This window comes from Hibiscus syriacus, unplaced genomic scaffold (assembly GCF_006381635.1).
Source record: "Hibiscus syriacus cultivar Baekdansim isolate YM2019G1 unplaced genomic scaffold, ASM638163v2 tig00110893_pilon, whole genome shotgun sequence".
Classification (NCBI taxonomy): domain Eukaryota; kingdom Viridiplantae; phylum Streptophyta; class Magnoliopsida; order Malvales; family Malvaceae; genus Hibiscus; species Hibiscus syriacus.
In genome coordinates, this window is record NW_024062901.1 from 2,485,274 (window position 1) to 2,505,615 (window position 20,342).

The 20,342-nt window shown below is 33.9% G+C and overlaps 2 protein-coding genes across 3 annotated transcripts; both read right to left on the reverse strand.

Moving 5' to 3' along the window:
- Nucleotides 1–421: 421 nt before the first annotated feature.
- On the reverse strand, nt 422–19,678 carry LOC120145522 (endochitinase 1-like). 2 transcript variants are annotated; one of them, XM_039159348.1, is made up of 4 exons: nt 19,222–19,678; nt 18,987–19,140; nt 18,484–18,908; nt 422–435 (listed from the first exon to the last, which is right to left on the reverse strand). In XM_039159348.1, the coding sequence occupies exons 1-3, from the start codon at nt 19,649–19,651 to the stop codon at nt 18,515–18,517; spliced, it is 978 nt and encodes a 325-aa protein (XP_039015279.1). In that variant the 5' UTR covers nt 19,652–19,678; the 3' UTR covers nt 422–435; nt 18,484–18,514. The 2 variants fall into 2 exon arrangements, with proteins under 2 accessions (XP_039015279.1, XP_039015278.1); XM_039159347.1 differs by lacking the exon at nt 422–435 and having other exon boundaries at nt 18,483–18,908.
- On the reverse strand, nt 563–3,434 carry LOC120145521 (U-box domain-containing protein 15-like). Its single transcript, XM_039159346.1, has 4 exons — nt 3,029–3,434; nt 2,807–2,923; nt 1,906–2,328; nt 563–1,773 (listed from the first exon to the last, which is right to left on the reverse strand). Exons 1-4 carry the CDS (start codon nt 3,326–3,328, stop codon nt 718–720), a joined length of 1,896 nt encoding a protein of 631 aa, XP_039015277.1. The 5' UTR covers nt 3,329–3,434; the 3' UTR covers nt 563–717.
- Nucleotides 19,679–20,342: the final 664 nt, after the last annotated feature.

The window sequence follows — 20,342 nt, forward strand, 5'->3', positions numbered from 1 at the left end:
GATGTTTCTATTACTATTAAGTCAATTATATGATTAGCACCTATACTATGCATAAATTATGAATTTAGTCCATGTACTCTCATTTGACCAAAATTTTTTGAATTCGGATCAAAACTTTAAAACCTAAAAATCATAGAAAGTAAAAATGATCGAATTAAGATACATAAATTAAATTCACAATTTATATATATAATATAATCAAAAATTTAAAACCATATTATTCGATTGCATAAATTTTCAAAAATATTAATAATAATAGACAGAATTTTATGGTCAGAGTAAATTTATTAAAATCATAACTTAAAAAGATTTTGGAGATCGAAAATATATTTTTAACAAAAAAAATATAATAATATATTTAAAATATATGTGAATTTGAACATTTTAGAGAACAATTGTTCCCTCTTACTCCCCCCTCTTACTCCCGATCTATTCCTAGAACACCTATCAATAAATGTGAACGGAGAGCACTCAATTATTTATTTTCATTCGCATGAACCAATTTACTTCAGGTTACGAGTTTAAATACCAACAATTGCAAAAGGAAAATAGTATGTGTTTATCATAAATATATATATTTTTAATAAAAAAAAGATTGAATAACTTAACTTACACAAAATTCACAATCCCTAATACGTTGTGAAGATGCAAATTTTACAATGACAGACTGAACCAAAAGGAAAATACATATGAAAAATTGGAACCATTTGAGGAAGTTCATGGAATATGTTCACACATACTCATATGTTGTAACAAAGAATTTGCTTTTCTTTGAGCTCTGTTTGTTCCAGAAACGGCTATTTCTCTCAGGGGCTCATAAACACCAAACTGGAGAGCAGCTAAAGTAATGGATGAATTGTTCAATCCCAACTCTAGTAGAACGGACACTGCGCATTCCTTGTTCTTAGGAGTCCCATTTCTAATGATTTCCACCAGAGTTTCGACGAACGACAATCGACCGATTTCGTTCCGGCCCTCGGGATGGGACACGAGAAGTAGCAAGATCGATAGTGCTTCGTCGATCATACCGAGGTTTTTGTCGTCGAGTAATCGGAGTAATGATGGTATTATGCCTGCTTTGATGGCTCTGGACTTGTTGGCTTGGTTCAAAGACAAGTTAAAAAGTGCAGTGGCAGCATCTTTTTTGCCCCTCATTGTCCCGGTTTGCAAGAGATCCACCAATGGTGGGATCCCGTTGAAGTTTCCTACAATAAATTTGTTCTCATCGAGCATCGATAAGCTAAACAAGGTGGCTGCAGCGTTCTCTCTACCTTCATCGGTCCCATTTTGAAGGATCTCGATTATGGCGGGGATTGATCCTTCTCTGGCTATAAGCCTTTTGTTTGTCTCATCAATTGACAAGTTCAAGAGGGCAGTGACAGTGTGTTCTTGAATGTTGGAATCTGGATAGGATAATAGCTTAACTAAAAGGGGGATTCCGCCGTTGTTGGCGATGAAAATTCGGTTTTCCGGGTTCTCTTTCGAGAGCATACGGATCTTCACGACAGCATCTTTGCGTACATTTGGCTGACTTGAAGATAGATTTTGAACCAATGAAGAGATTTCTTCCATTATTTCCGCAGAATAATTAACTGAAGATGCATAGCTATCTTTCTTGGGCAGTTCAAAGTTGTTCTTCTCACACCATTGCATAATAAGGTTAAAGAGCGCGAAATTCGGTGCTAGAGACAAGTGTTCTAAAGCTTGTCCAGTCTTCGGACATGTTCGATGGTTCGAATTCAACCACTTCCGAATGCTGTCTCTTTCATAAGTCTTCAACAAAAACCAGAAAAAGAAAACTACTTCAGTTTGCTAGAAACATGGAAGTAAATTTACTGCATACATAGTGTATTATAGTGACAGGTTAAATGCAACAGCTCGGTTAATACAGCAATGTGGGATTACCTGTCCGGTTGCTACAATAACAGGATCTGTCATGATTTCCAATGAAATTGGGCATAGAAACTCATGAGGTATTAAAGGAGACGGACATGTTTGGAGAGTTCTAGTGGAAACAGGACCGTCAAGCGAAACAGTTTCACCGATCCCTGCGATTTGCTTGAACTTTACCAGAAGATCTACAATTTGCTGCATGGTTTCACTATGTCCACCTCTCTGTTTCACCAGTTTCCCTATAGCTGTTTTTTCAGCTTTTAACTCTACAATGGTATGCAATTCGAGCTTGTGTGCTAGCCTTTCGAGTATGGGGATGTCTGCGTTCCGTTCATCGTCTTTCGAGAAAACCACCATCAAATCCATTGCTAACTCCATATCTTGTGTATCTGTCCTCCTCTTTGCTCTTTTAAGTTGCATCCGCATTAGTTCAACCTGAATTCAACCGAAATAATAATTCAACCAATGAACTAAGAAACCATGACGCCAGATGCAATAAGAACTGTCACAAGCACAACCGGCCGGCCAAATACTCTTATTTCCCCAAACTGCTCAGCATCGTGTCAACAATTCGATACCGTCCCCCAACACCGAATTATGGACACGATGATGTACGGCGTAGAGAATTCGAGTACCTAGTCCGCGGTAAGTCACCACAAGAACAAGAATTAAGAACTTCATATAAAGCAAGCCAGGCAATGATTCATCCTATAAATTGATTAACAATGTAGAAATCTATGTTCAAGCAATCAATTTCTTATGTAGTTCAATTTTTGCTTCGACACATGAATATGAGAATACGATCTCTAAAAATCTTTCAAATATATATAAAAAAATTTAAACACTCGAATCTGAATAATATTAACTAAAACAGAAAATGGATTAAGCTAAAATAAGATAAATGAAGCATTACTTGTTCTTTCACTTCAATTGAAACTCCAAGTTGATCATAAGGGATGCCATCAAGCGCCAGACTCAGTCTATCATAAATAGCATGAAATCTACACGTCAATGCCTCACTTTCCATTGCCTAATTTCAACAAACAGAAGAAATGCAAGATCCAGTTGAATCAGGGTCGAATTCAACAAAAACACTAAAAAAAGCCAAACAAAAAAGGAAACAATTGATGATTACCAAATATATCTTGCTTCCATAGCTACAATTCTTCAACAACTTCTTTGCTCCGAGCAGCGCTTTCTTCAAGTTAAGCAGAGAATCCAAACCCGAACCCGATACGTTAAGCTCCCTTATCTCCTCCAGGAGTGGCACCAAAAGCTTCATTCTCCTCACCAAATTCAAACACTCCTTCCTTTGAGTTACCCTGAATCCAGAATAAGATCCAACGGTCTCTATCACCTTCATCAAGTCACTGGCCACGTCACTGGTATCACCAACATTGGATGAACTCGAATCCATCGTAACCTGCCTCTCCATTGCAGACCGACGAGCTTTAAATCTGAAAAGGACAGTATGAAAAAGATAACTTGTGAGCTTTCGGTAAATAAAGAAATGGAGGGGTGTCAGCTGGTAATAAAGAAGAATTGTGATGTTTCAATGAACATGATGATGATTAATTTATTTTTATTTGGCGGTTTTATTGACGAGGGTGATGATTAGCAACGGTTTGTTCGCGGAATTTCCGGTTTACTAAAATTGGAAAACCGGAGGAGGAAAAGAACAAAAAGCGAAATCTGAAACAGTAATGTGGTTCACGCGGTTTATTGACAATGTGACGCGTATTCACGTGCACTCTTCTTCCACAATGTGGCCCAGAGGTGTAACCTAATTTAAAGTTTAAAAATAGTACAATGGAACGTGGGTATCCCGAACTACAACGCGCCCATACAAAGACAGGGCCGGATTTTGGTATGCAGTGCAATGTTTTTGTTTGGATGATTGACACCGATCGGAATCGCCTCGGTCGTCGCGCAATTGATGTTGGTAAGACGGAAGGGGGTGGCGGTGGGCGTGGGAATCGAAGTCTCCCCCACCATTTCCGTTGGGATGGGGCCGCCATTAAAACTAAAGTTGAAATAATGGTGCCAGCTCAAGTTGCCTCCCTGCTTCACGCTCCCTGCTCTTCCATTACATTACACACATGTATATTGTACAATTGATATTCAATGTATCAATTTAAGTTAACCAATGGTTAGTTTGGTGATCAGATGCTGAGTACCAAAAAAAGTTTGGGTTTTTTATATCATATATGATTTCATCTTATAGAATTCGAGTTTGAATAATTATATCGGTAGAATATGTGTTATTAATAGATTAAACTTTTTTTAAAATAGATATTATTTTATAATCACTTCAAATTATTTAAAAAGTTTAACACTTCTAATTTCTTTATTTATAAATTTAGTATCTTTGCTATTGATGTTGTGTTTGAAGCTTTCAAAAGTGAGATTGAATGTGAAATCTCTGAATGAAAAGCAGAGGTGGTGGACTTTGAAAGCTTTATAGTTAATGTTTTTGGTAGCTTGGATTAAAGCTAAGTATCTTTATAAGTTATTTATTGCTTAAAGTTTGTGATTGTTGAAAAAAATTAATGTTATAAAACGAGACGTTAGTACTAATTGGAAAATATTAAATAAAATATTTAAATAAAAAATCGATTAACCGTGTCGTGGTATTAACTCCTGCCTTATAAGCGAATTTGTCCCGATGTGTGTAATCGCTATAATGTACGAATGACCCCCGAGATTAACATGGCTCCGTACCCCTGAAATATAGAGTGGACTTGGTGGTACTACTCTCCTCTCAAAACTCAAAACGACACCCCGAACATGTTTATTAAAACCAATGAGAGTGTTTCTAAAGCAAACAATTTGCTTAAGGATGATTTCTCTTGAAGTGCATATGAAATGAAAAATTAAACATTCATTTATAGGCTTATCATAGAGGTAAAATGGTAAAAGATCCAACAACAGTTATAAAATAATTAATTATCATAAACATTATTTTAATGACCATAAACTATATTAAATATTTTGTAACGGCTATAAACGATAAAATAAACTCTGATAAATAATAATTTACTGGAAGAATCTTATCTAAAGAAACACATGCAAACTGAATCGGACCACGCCTAACGGTTCATACCCAATATGATATTCTTTTTATTACTAACAGTGATTAGTTCTATATGTGTTTTTTATGCTAATGAAAGTGTCTTTGGACAACTTGATTATATAAGCTATGATTCAGACAATTTATCTTTGAAAGCATGTTTAATTTTTGAAAGTGTGATACATGGTAGAAATTGTCCTTTTTACCACATAATCATGCTATAAATTTATCATTTTGGCCACAAGTATATGGTTTCTGTGCCAATTCGCTTATGCAGAATACATTATTTCATTATATGATTAGTTTTGAGTACCAGCTGTGAAAAGGTCATCTATTTGATTTTTATAAACCTTTTCGGGTTCTTTCGGAAACTGAAAGATGGACTAAAGAAGGGCATGGAGCAAGTTCAAAGAAGGGCTCTGAGTAGCATTGATCAGAACATTATAGGAGCTTCACTTCACCACTCTGGTTTGGTTACCAGACTAGAATGTCGAGGGTACTTTCGATACTTTTGTAACCTCGAACTCCATTATTACTCTTTTTGATGTTAATTAAGGTTTCATATTCATTAGTAGTGTCCTAGAAAGGAAAGATGAAGTTTGCAGAAAGAAGTCGGCTCTGGAAGAAAGACCAGACAACACAAGGTTCTGTCTAATTTGATTTTTATGTTCACTTTTCAGTACTTTCTCATACTTTTCGGTAAAAGTATATATACAAAAGTATATATTTGGCCATCTTACCTCAGGATTCTAGTAATATATATATACAAAAGTATATATTTGGTCATCTTATCTCAGGATTCTAGTAAGTGTGATAGAAAAATGACCCACATTTTTCATAGAAGGCGCTAACCCTTCTCACTTACATAGGTTATTTCATCAAGTTTATCTCGACATAAACCACCCTTAACAGGGATATGAAATAATTAAGAGCTTTTATAATAGCTCAATCTCACAAATGATATGATGACTTTCTTCAAGTTCATTATTAATGAACCACCCAAACTATGGGATAAGAAGTCATTAAGAATAAATATTCAACCTCATTAATCAGTAAATTCAATAAGTCCTTCTCACTAGAACCATCCAAATTCTTGGATTTAAATTTATTAAGAGTTTAACAAACTCAACCTTTCTGTCGCTAAGTTCATTATTTCATTCTCGTTTAAGACTACCCACTCACTCTGGGTTATAAACTTATTAAGAATAAATATTTAGTCAAAATTAGTAAATTCATCAAGTCTTTCTCACTAAGACCACTCAAAGACTGAGCTATGAATTTATTAAGAGCAATTAAGCTCATCCTGGGCATGCACATTATTCATCACAGGGATAGGCAGTAAGAATGTGCACTATGACTCTTTTCATGGTTTCGTTTGACCACATTGAACTTAGATAACTAAGTTGGGTATCCATCATGAATTCCTCAAGCAATGGGCTTTAGGCCCATCCCCGTCGACGAATCTAGGACCAGCTTCCTACTTAACCCTTTGGTAAGTGGATCTGCTAGGTTCCTTTCTGACTTCACATACTCTAAAGAGAGCACTCCATTCTTTATTAAATGTCTAAATGATTCATATTTTATGCTAATGTGTCTTTTCTTATCATTGTAAGTTTGGTTCTTAGCCACACATATCGCAACTTGTGAATCACACAAAAAGGAAACTGGAGGAGTCGGTCTTCCCCACAACGGAATATATGCTAACAAGGTTCTGAGCCACTCGGCTTCTTGCCTAAATAGGTCAAGAGCTATAAACTCTGACTCCATGGTAGAACGAGCAATACAAGTCTGCTTTGATGATTTCCACGAGATTGTTGCTCCATCTAAAGTAAAAACATACCCGCTCGTAGAACTTACCTCATCACTATCAGAAACCCAGTTGGTATCACAATATCCTTCCAGTACCATAGGATAGCCAACAAAGTCAAGTTTCCAATCCAAAGTAACCTTAAGATACTTCAGTAAGCGTCTAAGAGCAATCCAGTTTTCGATTATGAGTATATCTACTTAGTCTACTCACAACATAAGCAATATCAGGCCGAGTATAGTTCTTAAGAACATTAAACTTTTGATTAATTTAGCATATTCTGTTTGAGAAATGCTACTTCCTTTATTCTTAAAGAGGTATATGCTAGGTTCATGAGGGTTCGAACAAGGACGACATCAAAACTTTCAAATTTCTTTAACACTTTCTTAAGATAGTGTGCTTGACATAAAGAAAATCCCTTTTCAGTAATTTTGACTCCTAAGATTACATTGACTTCTCCCAGATCCGTTATCTCAAATTTAGTGGACAAGAAACTGTTTGTTTTATTAATGGACTCAATGTTAGAACTGAAAATCAACATGTCATCAACATACAAAACTTATGATGATGCAATCAGTACCAAACATCCTTGAATACATACAAGCATACGAACCATTCACAACAAAACCAAAACTAAGTATAGTTTTATGAAATTTCTTGTACCATTTTTTCCATATAGATCTCCTCATCTAGATCTCCTCATCTAGATCTCCATTCATAAATGCAGTCTTAACATCCATTTGATGTACTTGCAACTTACGAATGGAGGATAGTGCAAATAATGCACGGATCGTTGAGATGTTCATAACGGGGAAGTAAGAATCAGAGTAGTCTAAAACAAACTTTTGAGTGAACTTTTGCCTTGTACCACTGGATCAAACCATCTGGTCTCATTTTCTTCCGGAAGATTCATTTTCTACAGATTGGTTTAAATCCTCTAGGCAAGTCAACTAATTCCCAAGTATGATTAAACATTACCGATTCTAGTTCATCATTAATATCGTTTTTCTAGAAACTAGCATCGATAGATCTTATAGCTTTTTTAGGATTCTCATATAATATTTAAGCTATATGATCAGAAAGAGAATCTAAATCATTTATCTCAGAAATAAAGGAAGTGATAAAATTTGGTCCAAATAGCCTTTTATTTCTTCTAGGCTCGAAATCAATTTCTTGAGGATACCTAGTAGGAATACTATAAAAAGTTGATATAATATTTTCTATTAGAGTTTTTGCATTTAATCTACATTTTAAGACACCCCCACATTTCTAACATTTTAGGATATCCATAAGTGTCTTGTAAAACGTGTAAACAAATACTCAATCATACTACAGTAAAGTTTATTTAGCCATAAAACTATATTTTAACGAAATTAAGTTTTGTTTACACATAATTATATTCTCAAAGTTTTGAGAAGTTACAAATCATTAAGATTTAAATGCATAAACCAATATGAAATTCTTTATGACTTTTCCTCATTTAAAATGAATTTCGATTTTTTCCTAACATCATGAAAAATGATCTCAAGTTTAAAACAAGAGATTTTAGCACAAATTCTGAAATAGATAATCTTTTTTCTGTCATCTACTTAGGAAAATCACTTAAAGAGATTTAATAGTTACAACACACTTTTAATAGCAATAGAGTCTATCATATTCTCATTCATGATATTCAACATATTAGCCTTAAAGAGATCATCGTATATTTTATTTACAATGATTAAATTTGGTATTCCACTCAACCAAACTAATCTCTACTCTTTTAACTTATGCACTAAGTTTTAAGAGTTTTTATCTTGTCATAATATTTTATAAATTAGAATAGTGAGCATAATAATGAACAATGCACCACGTAGGTTTCTATGAAAGAGAGGTGGTGCACTAGGCACACTTAAGTACCAAGTCTTCACAGAACCAATCCTAGACATGCACTTTCATACTCATCACACTACTTTCCAATAAATTATTTATAGATTTTCTCTTTCTTAAGGCTTCTTAAAGAATTATGCTTGATACTTTTAATCACAATAGTATCTTATTAAGCATATATATTTCGGGCTTGCACTGTAACATCCCAAACTATGGGTTAGTGACTTAATTGTAAAGTTTCAGAATTTAATGATTAAAGTAGAAGAATGAATTAGTTCAATGATTTATCTGAAAATAAATCCTAAAAGTTGTTAGTAATTATTAAAGGATTTTAAGGGCAAAGTGGTCATTTGACTTGGAAAGGATAAGATAATGATATATATGGGATAAGATTGAGAGATTTCTCCAGAAACTCTCTTTTTTTCTTCTTCTTCCTCTCCTCCCGTATCTCCAAGCTCAAAGGTGAGTCTTCTACTTAGTTAATTATTTGTTAAGTTTAAGATTGGGTTTTGATCATTAGATGATAACTAAGCTTATGGAAAGCTTATGTTGTCCTAAAATCAAAAGATAAAGGAGATAGAGAAGATTAAAGATTAGTGGTTCTTGAATGAAATCTTGAAATAGAGTTTATAATAAGAATTGAAAGTTGGATTTGACTTGTCATCAATCTAAGTAAGAGATATGAAGTAATATAATTGGATTTGAAACATGTTGCAAAATTGATGTAATTATTGAATTACATATGGAATATAGGATTTTGAGGTTTAAGATGAAATAAATGAGTATATATTGGTTTAAGTATGTGTACTAGAGTTAAGAATGAAAAAGGGGATGAAACATGAAGGATTTAAGCCAAAATGAATGATTTCCGGGTTCAAAAAGAGGATTCTGGGCAGAGTGCATCGATGCATCAAGGTTAAAACCCAGAAATTTGTTTGAAGGTGTATCGATGCACAGGTAGTGCATCGATGCACTCTTTTAAAATAGAAACATCGAATGCAATTAGTGCATCGATGCATAAGGCATGCATCGATTCATCCCAATAATAATACAACATCGAATGTATTTTATGCACCGATGCATCAGTAGTGCATCGATGCATACCCTTATTGAAAGAAGAAATTGACATTTATCTTAATCTAAAGAGTGAACCATTAGAGTATATTAGTTATAATACTAATATAGATCTATGTATGATTATGTAGATATAGAACGTGATCCCGTTCTGAATCATTTGAAGGATTAGAATCGAATCAAAGCAAAGCTAAGGTGAGTGCACATTATTTAGTGTATGATGTTAAATGGAAAATAAGACTTATGATAAGTCTATTTCCAATAGTAAAATGCATGAATTCATAGAGGTATGTGTTTGTTATGATTTATATGTGTTATTGATATGATTCTATGATCATAGGATGTAAACTATGTGATAAGTGAAAAGTGACATATATGTGATAAATGAATGATATGAAAAGTGAGATAAACAAAGTATGGTTGATATAGGGTAATATAAGAATAGCTCATAGGTTATATGATAAGGATGAAACCATATAGGAACATTAGTTGAGTACTTGATAATAAGTCATAAGGTTATATGCATATGTAATATAAGTTATACGATGAGAATATATATATGAATATCAAATAAGTTATGAGATAAGTTATATGAAATTGATATATAGGCTAAATGAAAGTATACACATGAATAAATATATAAGTTTATATGTTATTTTATATGCTATGGGATATAACCATGAACATATGTGATGTGATATATGTTATGAGAAATGACCCATGTGACTAAGTGTGAATTGATATAAGTATGTGATATGAAGTTATGGGTATATGTGTCATATGTTATTATAGGTGATATGATATATATATGAGTTTATGCGATATAAAAGTGTATATGTGAAATAACATGATAGGTGATAAAACCGTGAGCCTATATGATTATGTGTTATATGTTACATGATATGACATGCAAGTTACATGAACAAATGAGAAATGATATAAGTCATATGAAACGATCTACGTGAATACATGCACTTGTGATACATGTGATATGATATGAGATATATGGCTACACATACATGTGGTATGTGACAGAAGAGAAATAACAAGTGATATGAAATGTTATAAATGTTAATGCCCATGTTATGTGATATGAGAGCTAGGGGTATAGTTGGCATGCCAAGAGTCGAGGGTATACCTATGTTCTACGGAACATATGGACAGAATTACCTATGTCTTTCGAGACATATGGACAGTATACATATGTTCTAAGGAACATATGGACAGTTTACCTAGGTTCTTCGGAACCTATGGACAGTTGCCAAGGATCTTTATGACCTCTGGATAGTTACCGAGGATCTTTATGACCTCTGGATAGGTCCTTCGGGACATATATGTATTCTTTGGAACATGTGTGAAGTTTGGTGAGACACATACTTGATCCTTGGCATATGTATATGATTCTTAAGGAATGATATGTGGTCCTTCGGGACATTTATATGAGCTGTGGTGACAGCATATGTGTGCACAATCTCAATGTACTCACATACCTTAAGTTCTCATTAGTGTACATGGGTTAATAAAGAGATTAAACAAACATACTGAATGTGATATGTATACGATGGGTTTATAAATGGTTATCAAAAGTAAGTGGTTTGAAATGTGTTACATGAACCATATGATGTTATATGTGTTTCTTAATGATAATGATAGAGATTATGATAATGATGGTATATGTTTATGTATGCTTTATGTTATATGAAATATTATATGTTTTATATGCCTCACTAAGTCATCGACTTAGCGTGTGATTGTTTCACACGTAGGTTTGGAAAGCGAAAAGAGAAGTAAAGAGGAACAAGGCAGGTCAGTTCTCCTTACCGAATGTCAGATCAGAAGAGAGGTGAATAATATGTATATTTTTTTATATAAAGTTCTAGTTGGCATGTAATCAAAAGAATATATTGAATAAGCTCTGAATAGTTTTGTAAATGTTTTGAATAAGTTAAATGTTATAAAAGTTTTTAAAATTACTCACTATTTTATACGAATAAAGGTTTGAAAAGTCAATGCGACACTTCGGACTCGTATCCGGGTTGGATACGGGTTGGGGGTGTTACATGCACTGCTACTTTATCCTTAGTAAAACTACCTTAGTCTTTACTAGTGATTTTATCTCATTTCATAGTATCCACTAAGTTTTAAAGACTATCTTAAAGGCTCATGCAATATAATTCATGTATTTAAAAGGCATGAATTAACATGCAACAAGTCTAAATAATCTGACCTCGCAGGTAGAATCACAATTCCAAATAGACTTGTTCACCATGCATACAACATCATTTTTTGCATCATATTTTTTAACCAGCATCTCTTTTGTATCTTCTGAAGTCAAATGAAGAATACACATGGTTAGTCGCGAAATTAATTTACTAACAATAATTAAAATAATTTATTGATAGTGACAAGATCCTTATCTTTAGGATTTTGGTATCTTATCTTCAAGAGATTGTGGAAATCAAATCGAATTTAACAACTAATAGATTTTGGAGAATCTTCTCATTTCAGCTTCATCAGCTCCATACTTCTCCAAGAAGTACACATGTCCTATGGCTTAACATATTTCTCAAAGGAAATGATTAGTATGGCAAAAAATATTTGCAATTATTTTCACCTTAGTTTTTAGGAGCTGTATAATATTACCCCCACATGGGAATAAATGATTTCATATTTCCGCATGAACCAAATAACATACATACATTATCTCTCATACTGAAATGTCAATGTTCATAACATTATAATAATGTCACTTATTGATTATAGCATATAAGTTTCAAAATAATCCATATCAATCGTTTTCATTCCATTCATATGCATTAATCTCATGCATTATTATGCATTAAAATATAAAATAGCTTCTTTCACCAAAATAATAAATATGGTTTCGATTTCTTCACATCAACCATTACAAATCATTTTCATTGAGACCATAATAACCGAAGAAACCATGAAATGTAATTAATGTCATAAGTTACAACTATTTTTTTAAATCAAACCTCATGCATTTGATTTTAATCAAACGTTTCATTATTCATGGTTCTTCACTATTCTCATAAATCATAATTGCTAAATAAATGATTATAAAATGAACAATTTCATAATTATTATAACCATCATTTTAATGTTTATTGAAACAATAAACGTATACCAATTTTTTATTATTTACCACCAAATTGTAATTCCAAACAGTCTGGCTTTAACTAACCATTTAAAATGGTTTTAAACTTTCTTTAAAAAACCATTTAATAAGATAGATTTATTTCATTGCACCAATTAATGGCCCCATGAAACATATTAAATCATATTTGCAATTCAAATACCAAAAAACGTAAGTAATCATTTCCATTGTTTTAATGTTTTAAAAGCAATTCCATGTGGTTAAACATTTATCAAATTGCTTTAAAGAACATTATAACATTACATTAAAACTAGGAAAAGTATACTTAATTTTAAAGGATATAATATTATTACCTTTAATAATAGCATCCTTTGTAACTTACGAATTTTTCCAGCCTGCCAATGAGACTTCTCATTTGCTTTCAACTATTTTAACATTCACGAATATTTCTGAACACCATCAGTATTCTCAATCAAGTTCAACAACTTCTTCATTATTTGTTCGAATGAGTTTTGCAACAATATTTGGAATTCGTTTCTCAATTGTTGGTAAAATAGGCTGCTGCAAAACAAGACATTAGCATTGACTGGAAAATATATACTGAAATATATAAATAAAGAACCGATTAACCGTGTCGTGGTATTAACCACTGCCTTAGAAACAAATTCGCCCCGATGTGTGTAATCACTCTAATAGGCGGATCGTCCCCCGAGGTTAACAGGTCGCTCCAAATTTCGTACACCCGAAACCGGAGTGAATTGCTGGTGGTATTGCACTTCTGATCAGAAAGCACGAAAAGAACAACTTTAGAAAATATTTGGAGAGTTAATTCTAATTGTAGAGAGTGTGAGTTGAGAAACTGAATTCATCTCTCTATTTATAAGCTATAAGTAAGGGTAAATCCGTCCAATAAGAAAATCAAATTAAATTTGAATTTAATTCTGAATTTAAACCCTTTTTGTAACTCCTATTGATCAATCCGGCTTAAAAAGAGTCCAGGTTCATTGCATAAAAACTCAACAGTTATAACTTCTGAAATTAAATCAGGTAACTCTTGTAACTCTTGATATTAAGAGCTTGTCTCTCACATGAACAAAACTGAAAATCAATCCAGATACATCTGAAGTTCTTATTTAATTTAGGAAAGTAACTGTTTAATTTATTTAATTTCATACAACTAATAATTAGATGTTATCATCTGAAATATTCGAACTTTAACAATCTCAGTAGCCTATAAACATCATATGAATCTTTCACATTTTTCATTTAATCTTTCAAAGAAAAATTCCTTACGAATTTTCTCTAAAAAAATAGTATATGTGCAGACGTGTCAAAGACACATATTATCACACATTGTTCTCTATCACTCAACAAGGGAATGAAGAATGTGAACCTTAAATACCATTTCCACTAGTGTTTCCAACTATATGTGGGATTGAGCATTACCAACACTGTAAGCTCTTATGATATTTTGATTGCTAGGCATGCCTAGTTCTATTACGAAGGGTGCTCGTCCTTGTTTATGATGTTTTGCCAACAGGGAATGTTCAAAGTTGATGGTTACTTACCATCAGAAGGCTGGATCAGGAAAACTAATGGCAGTGCGAAGAAAGCATAGTTCATACAAGTTTGGGTATGCAGCAAAAACTGAACCAGCGCGGTTTCTCCTAGATATCTGACTCAACGGTTTCCCCTAGTTTCAGTTGCAACCAGCAGTGTTTCTCCGAAATCTCTGGCGCACTGGTGGTGGGTTCTTTTGTATGTTCATGCTTTGTGTTTGTTATTTTGATCCTCTATATTGGAGACCGATCTATTGAAATCATCCTTGTAACTTTTTCAATCGTTTAAGGAAATTATGAGATTTTTGTTATTTCTTCCGTGTAAGACACTAATCATAAGGGAAACTGAATTTTCTCAGAGATCACAAATCCGGTGCTGATATTATCTGAGAATATAAACTTCCATCCCGTCAAAAAATGGATTTTGGTCGGAGTCATCTAGTACGATCAAATGATTTTGTTGATTATTCAAGGGGGAGAACACTTGCACTATTTACCAGTGTTGCCTGAGATATTTGTAAGTGTAGGAATGCTTAAGTTTTTAATAAGATCAGAGGCCTTCCAAAATTCTGACAGGCAGCGATTTCAGCTTGGTAACACTGAAGATTGAATAATCCATACCCGTTGAGGATTGGGAATTCGGAAATGTCTGCTGCAAATGTTTAACAGAGACAAATCTGAATTTGGTGAAGCGCCACTAGCCACGGATGCCAAAGGAAACCGTGTCGTTGTATGGCATAGATCAGATTGTTCATCTCGTCTTCATGTTAGACAACTCATTTTGAGGTTGAACTGCATGAGAATAAATGCAGGGATCCTAGCAGGAATTGGATGAACTTTCTGAGGGAGAATTCTGATGAAGAGCGATAATATACTGGAAATTGGAACCAGTAAGGGCAGACATTCGCTGCTTGAAGATAGACCATCACAGTGACTCATTCTGATAGTTAAATTTAGGGTAAAGTATAGTAATGGTCACTGAACTTTTCTAAAGCTTTCATTTAGGTCCCCTAACTTTTAAAACTTGCAATACAATCCTCTAACATTTAATCCATTTGCAATATGCCCCCTAACATTTATTCCGTTTGCAATATAGTCCCCAAGTTTTAAAAGTTAGGAGACCTAAATGAAAGCTTTAGAAAAGTTCAGTGACCATGACTATACTTTACCCTAAAAATAATTACAGTAACACCCTTTTATCTATATTTTTTCAATTATATCCTTATTTTTTTAAAAATAAAATAAGATAAAAACTTAAACCCGAGATTTGGATTGGTCGGAACTCTCAAAATTAAATTGGTTAGGGTGACTGACAGAGGGTATAATACTCAATCTGAATTTAAATATGACAAACTCTGACTAACCCGATATGTATCTATCATTAAATCTCCATGCTTCAGATTCTCTTTTATTAGAGTCATCGATGCTAAATCATAATTAAAAGTTAATTTATCAACATACAAATAATATTATAATAATAAAAGTACAATAACTCATGTTTAGAAATGAGTAAACATTGAAATAATATATTCACATAAAATAGGCAATAATCAACCGTTTATGTTTTGTGATTATGAATAATTGAGTTGACTCGTTACTATATGGAGTAAATTAATGAAATATGATGGTTAAATTTAAGTAGAGAGAGAATATCATTGTTAATAAAATTAAAAGAAGTTTTGATTGGGATAGAGAGAAGATATATAGGGGCATAAGTCGGCAGTGGAATATGAGTGTAGGAGAAGACAGAATTTGCCTCCTAATATTGAAAGAGGGTCAAAAAATGAAGGTTCATCACAGTTTTTTTCTTCATCAGGAGGTTCGCACCCTCAACTCAATGCCAACCAAGCATTAAAAGGTGACATTAAAATTCGAATATAGATTCTTTAAAAATACAATATTAGACTGCCAGCATTCGAAATATATAAATTATATACTGGCTCATCACAGTTTTTAGATTCTATAAGCAAATTTTGACATGTTTTATAATTAACATATTGATCAAGATGAGGGGAAATATGATTGGATACTTTTTCTTCAACTTGAAAGATTAGCCATCTTTATCATTCAACTTGCTAATGCTACCATATATCTATCTATCGCCTTGAAGAAAATGGATGCTATTCTCCAGCATTTTCCTTAAACATACCGACACTGAACGTGTTTGCAGTTAAGCTGGGCAGGCCACCAACATGCATGGTCTTAATCAAGCGTACGAGCCATCAACCTTAACCATACCCACATCATTCTTTTTCTTTGTTTGCAAGATTGAATGAAAATAAGGAAAATAAAAAGAAAGTGTCTTCCCATGTTCAAACCGACAAAAATGTGAAAAACACAGTTGCGGGAAGACATGTTGAAACAAAGGTTGATGTTCGGCCATGAAGTCAACACTGTGTTGTTGATGGTGCTGTAGGTTCAGCCCCTTTCGGGATTAATCAAACGATCGCATCGTTCCAACACTGCTTGTTTATAACTTTCAGCTCATTGTGTGTTCATCATCACGGTAAATGCCAGTCATTTCTAGGGTTGTTTATCAAACCGAAAGGTGGAAGAACCCTAGCCACACAACGAGAGATGCAGCCAAAAATGGTGGTGCCAGGTGAATAATAAAAGTTAGTTAATTTAATTAATGCAATGGACTCGGTCTTAAAGGTAACACATTTGAAAAGAAAACTAGAAACTCGATTTCTAGATAATCAAGTATGATATCAAAATGAAGGTACATCGACGGCGGCTGCTTGTCGTGATGTACAAAGGAACTTTATCCGGTCCGTTACCGGTAGTAACTCAAAACATAAATATAGTATTAGGGGTGGATAACATAATTTGAAAGAATCCATTCATCGTTGTTAGAAAATGTCCCTTCCATAACATCTTTCTAGTACTTGATTTCAGCCAAAACTTCTTCTTAACAATGGAAATTTGGTAGGCTTTTTGTTTACGTTATAATTGTGTCCTTAAGTTTGTAGACCTCCACAATAAGAAACTTCGGGTTCAGCACGTTTTCTGGAACAAACATAAACAACCAAAATTTAATCCATTTTTGTTAAATGAAACAATTTTAGGTTTAGTCCCTCTTAAACATTTATGGACTTAATTTAATCCATTTTTACCTTTCGTTAAATAACAAAATATGTATTTCCGACTCTTTGAAAAATTTAATAACTCAGTTTAAATCAAATTTTATAACAGGAGAAGCAAGATGTGAGCATTCGATTTGTTTGATTGGTTTTTTTATAGTTGTTTTTTTTTAACTCAATCGATTCTCTTCTATATTAATCAAATTCAACAATTAATTTAAGGGTAAAGTACAGTAATGGTCACTGAACTTTTCTAAAGCTTTCATTTATATCCCTAACTTTTAAAACTTGCAATATAGTCCCCTAACATTTAGTCCGTTTTCAATATGGTTCCCAACATTTATTCCGTTTGCAATATGGTCCCCAACGTAACTGTTGGTGACCATATTGCAAACGGAATAAATATCGGGGGACTGTATTGCAAGTTTTAAAAGTTAAGGGACCTAAATGAAAGTTTTAGAAAAGTTCAATGACCATTACTATACTTTACCCTAAAAAATGGTGTTTACAACTATAATATATGTAGGGACCTTGACCCAATATGAAACATGTTTTTTTAATGATAACAAGCACTTTAATTTCAATTTTCGGCGTCAGATTTTACTTTCTCATATTATTTTCCCAACCAACAATTGGAAAATAAAGGATTCGCATGTCGGGATCATCTTAACTTCTTGCATATGAATTAGTATATGGGGCCAAGCCTACATTAAAAAAAAAACATTAAATTACCTATTTAGTGTGGGGCCAAGCATATATTGCCTTGTTGGCTAAATCACTACGCAATGCTTAATCTAAACGTTGATATTGTTGATGATTAGCCTTAGAGGATTGCCAACGTTTTCAAATTATCTCTTGTACGATGTTCTCTCCTGAGTTTCAAACATCGTTAAGTAGATAAGAAACCACTCTTTTTTATTGTTCTTTCAAATACTAAATAAAGGAACAGTGCCATCTGTGCCCAAACATTTTTAAAATACACTGAGAAGCTCGAACATCTTAGCTTGCACGTTTATTGATTTCACTAGTTTGGCACAAAAGCTACATCGAATCCACCGCGACTCCATTCGCGAAAGGCCTTTGGTTGTAGCAATCGAGATTGTTGCCGTAGCTAACTCCGAGTATGTCACAGTACCTCTTATAGAACCCGATCCGGCTCTCCACCCTTGAATCCCTACCCCTACCGCATTCAAGCCCTCCGTTGATAATATTCGTGATCATACCGTATCCTCGAACCCGACCTGCTGCCTGATCGCTAGCAGAGGGTGACCACGCTCCCACGATTACATTGTGGCAAGAAGGCTTCGGCGGTTGTGCGGTCATCCAAAACCAAAATGCTGATTTGAAGGAGATCGTGGCATCGGTTGCTACCAGGTCGGGGTTGTTTAACAAGTTCAACCCTATGGCCCTTCCACACTGCCCATAGTTGTAGTTCCTAAAACACCGAAGTTGATTAGTCATTAGTACAACATGTCAACATCTCACCATAAATATATATAGAGAAGAAACGAACCAAGAAAGTTGTATGGGACCCCGGCCAAAATATTGTCTACCAGAGGCACAAGGGTAGGTTGGATCCGGTCGGCAGTAACTTGAAGGTGGGTTCTGTTCCCTATTGAAGCAGTATCCCCATGAATATGGACCATCCGGTGCACTCGGCCACCCACCTGTAACATCGATCATAGAATTAAACTCATCGAAAATACGATCAACATCGAGTAATCAACTTTCAAGACGGCACTAATTACCAGTAGTTTCATGGGAAGTTTGGGCCAAGAAAGCGGCGATTTCCCTCTTGCGAGTATCTTGGTTACCGGTCGTGGCAAAGGCAGGGTAAGATCTAGCGGCAGCGATGAAAGCATCGTACGTATAGAAGTTACGTGCAGGACAAGCCCCATCGTTTCTATGCAAAAGCATCCGATTGAACAAATCTCTGGATATAAGACTGGTCAGACCACCGGGTCTGGGAGGGGTTGGGGTTGGGCCAACGGGGGTGCACTTACTTTGGCAACCATCTTTGCAGTAGGGATCGGTGTTGCCGCACCAACCGAATTTACTACAACATAGGCCACCGGGGCAAAGGGCACCACCTGCTTGCCTCCCACACTGCTCGGCCGAACCTATGACTACATAGGACAAGAACAAAAGGAAGACAGAGAAGGCATGAAGAAAGTTCATTTTGAATTTGGTTCTGTCGATGTGGGATGAAGCAGGGTTGGTTTTGAAGGATGGTACATATATAATGGAGAACGATAGATTATAATGCTTGACTTTTCAATTTGCGAAGTCAGATTTAGTTTCTCATCTTATCTTCGCCAACTAAAAATTGGAAATTAAAGAATAGGCACGTGGGGCGGCTAATGGAACATGTTAACTTCTTGCACATAAATTCTTACATGGGATGACATTAATTCGAACCCACCGGTGAAGTTGTGGATGATATAAAGCAGGTTGTCGGTTTAGAAATTTAAGGCCGATGATGTAATAGTTGAGACAGTGTAAATGTTAGACTTTATACAGGCGCACCATTGTGAAACGTGTAAAAAATTTAAGTGTTAATTTTATAAATATTTTTAAAATAGTGTCTAATATATAATTAATTTCTTTTATGATAATATTTATATAAAAACGTTAACTTTATTTATTTATTTATTTATTTTTTTGTGTGATATTATTTTTTAATAACAATTAATAATGTTTATTGACTTTTAATATTAATTATTAAAAATATAAAAAATATTAAATAAACTTTTAATTACAATTGATAGATCAAATGAATTATTATTCATTTTTTAAAAAAAATAAATAAAAATGCAATAAAAAAATAATTAAAAGTGAATAAAATTCAATAAAAAAAAGAATATAAAGC

What these genes read in the sequence shown, in the direction of transcription:
- LOC120145521 (XM_039159346.1), bottom strand. Translation starts at nt 3,328, where the DNA reads ATGGAGAGGCAGGTTACGATGGATTCGAGTTCATCCAATGTTGGTGAT. An exon ending in ATGGAAGCAAGATATATTTG is followed by an intron (nt 2,924 to 3,028) that starts GTAATCATCAAT and finishes TGTTGAAATTAG; the next exon opens with GCAATGGAAAGTGAGGCATT. An exon ending in TTATTGTAGCAACCGGACAG is followed by an intron (nt 1,774 to 1,905) that starts GTAATCCCACAT and finishes TTTTTGTTGAAG; the next exon opens with ACTTATGAAAGAGACAGCAT.
- LOC120145522 (XM_039159348.1), bottom strand. Translation starts at nt 19,651, where the DNA reads ATGAACTTTCTTCATGCCTTCTCTGTCTTCCTTTTGTTCTTGTCCTAT. An exon ending in AACTTCCCATGAAACTACTG is followed by an intron (nt 19,141 to 19,221) that starts GTAATTAGTGCC and finishes TCGATGTTACAG; the next exon opens with GTGGGTGGCCGAGTGCACCG. An exon ending in GGTCCCATACAACTTTCTTG is followed by an intron (nt 18,909 to 18,986) that starts GTTCGTTTCTTC and finishes TCGGTGTTTTAG; the next exon opens with GAACTACAACTATGGGCAGT.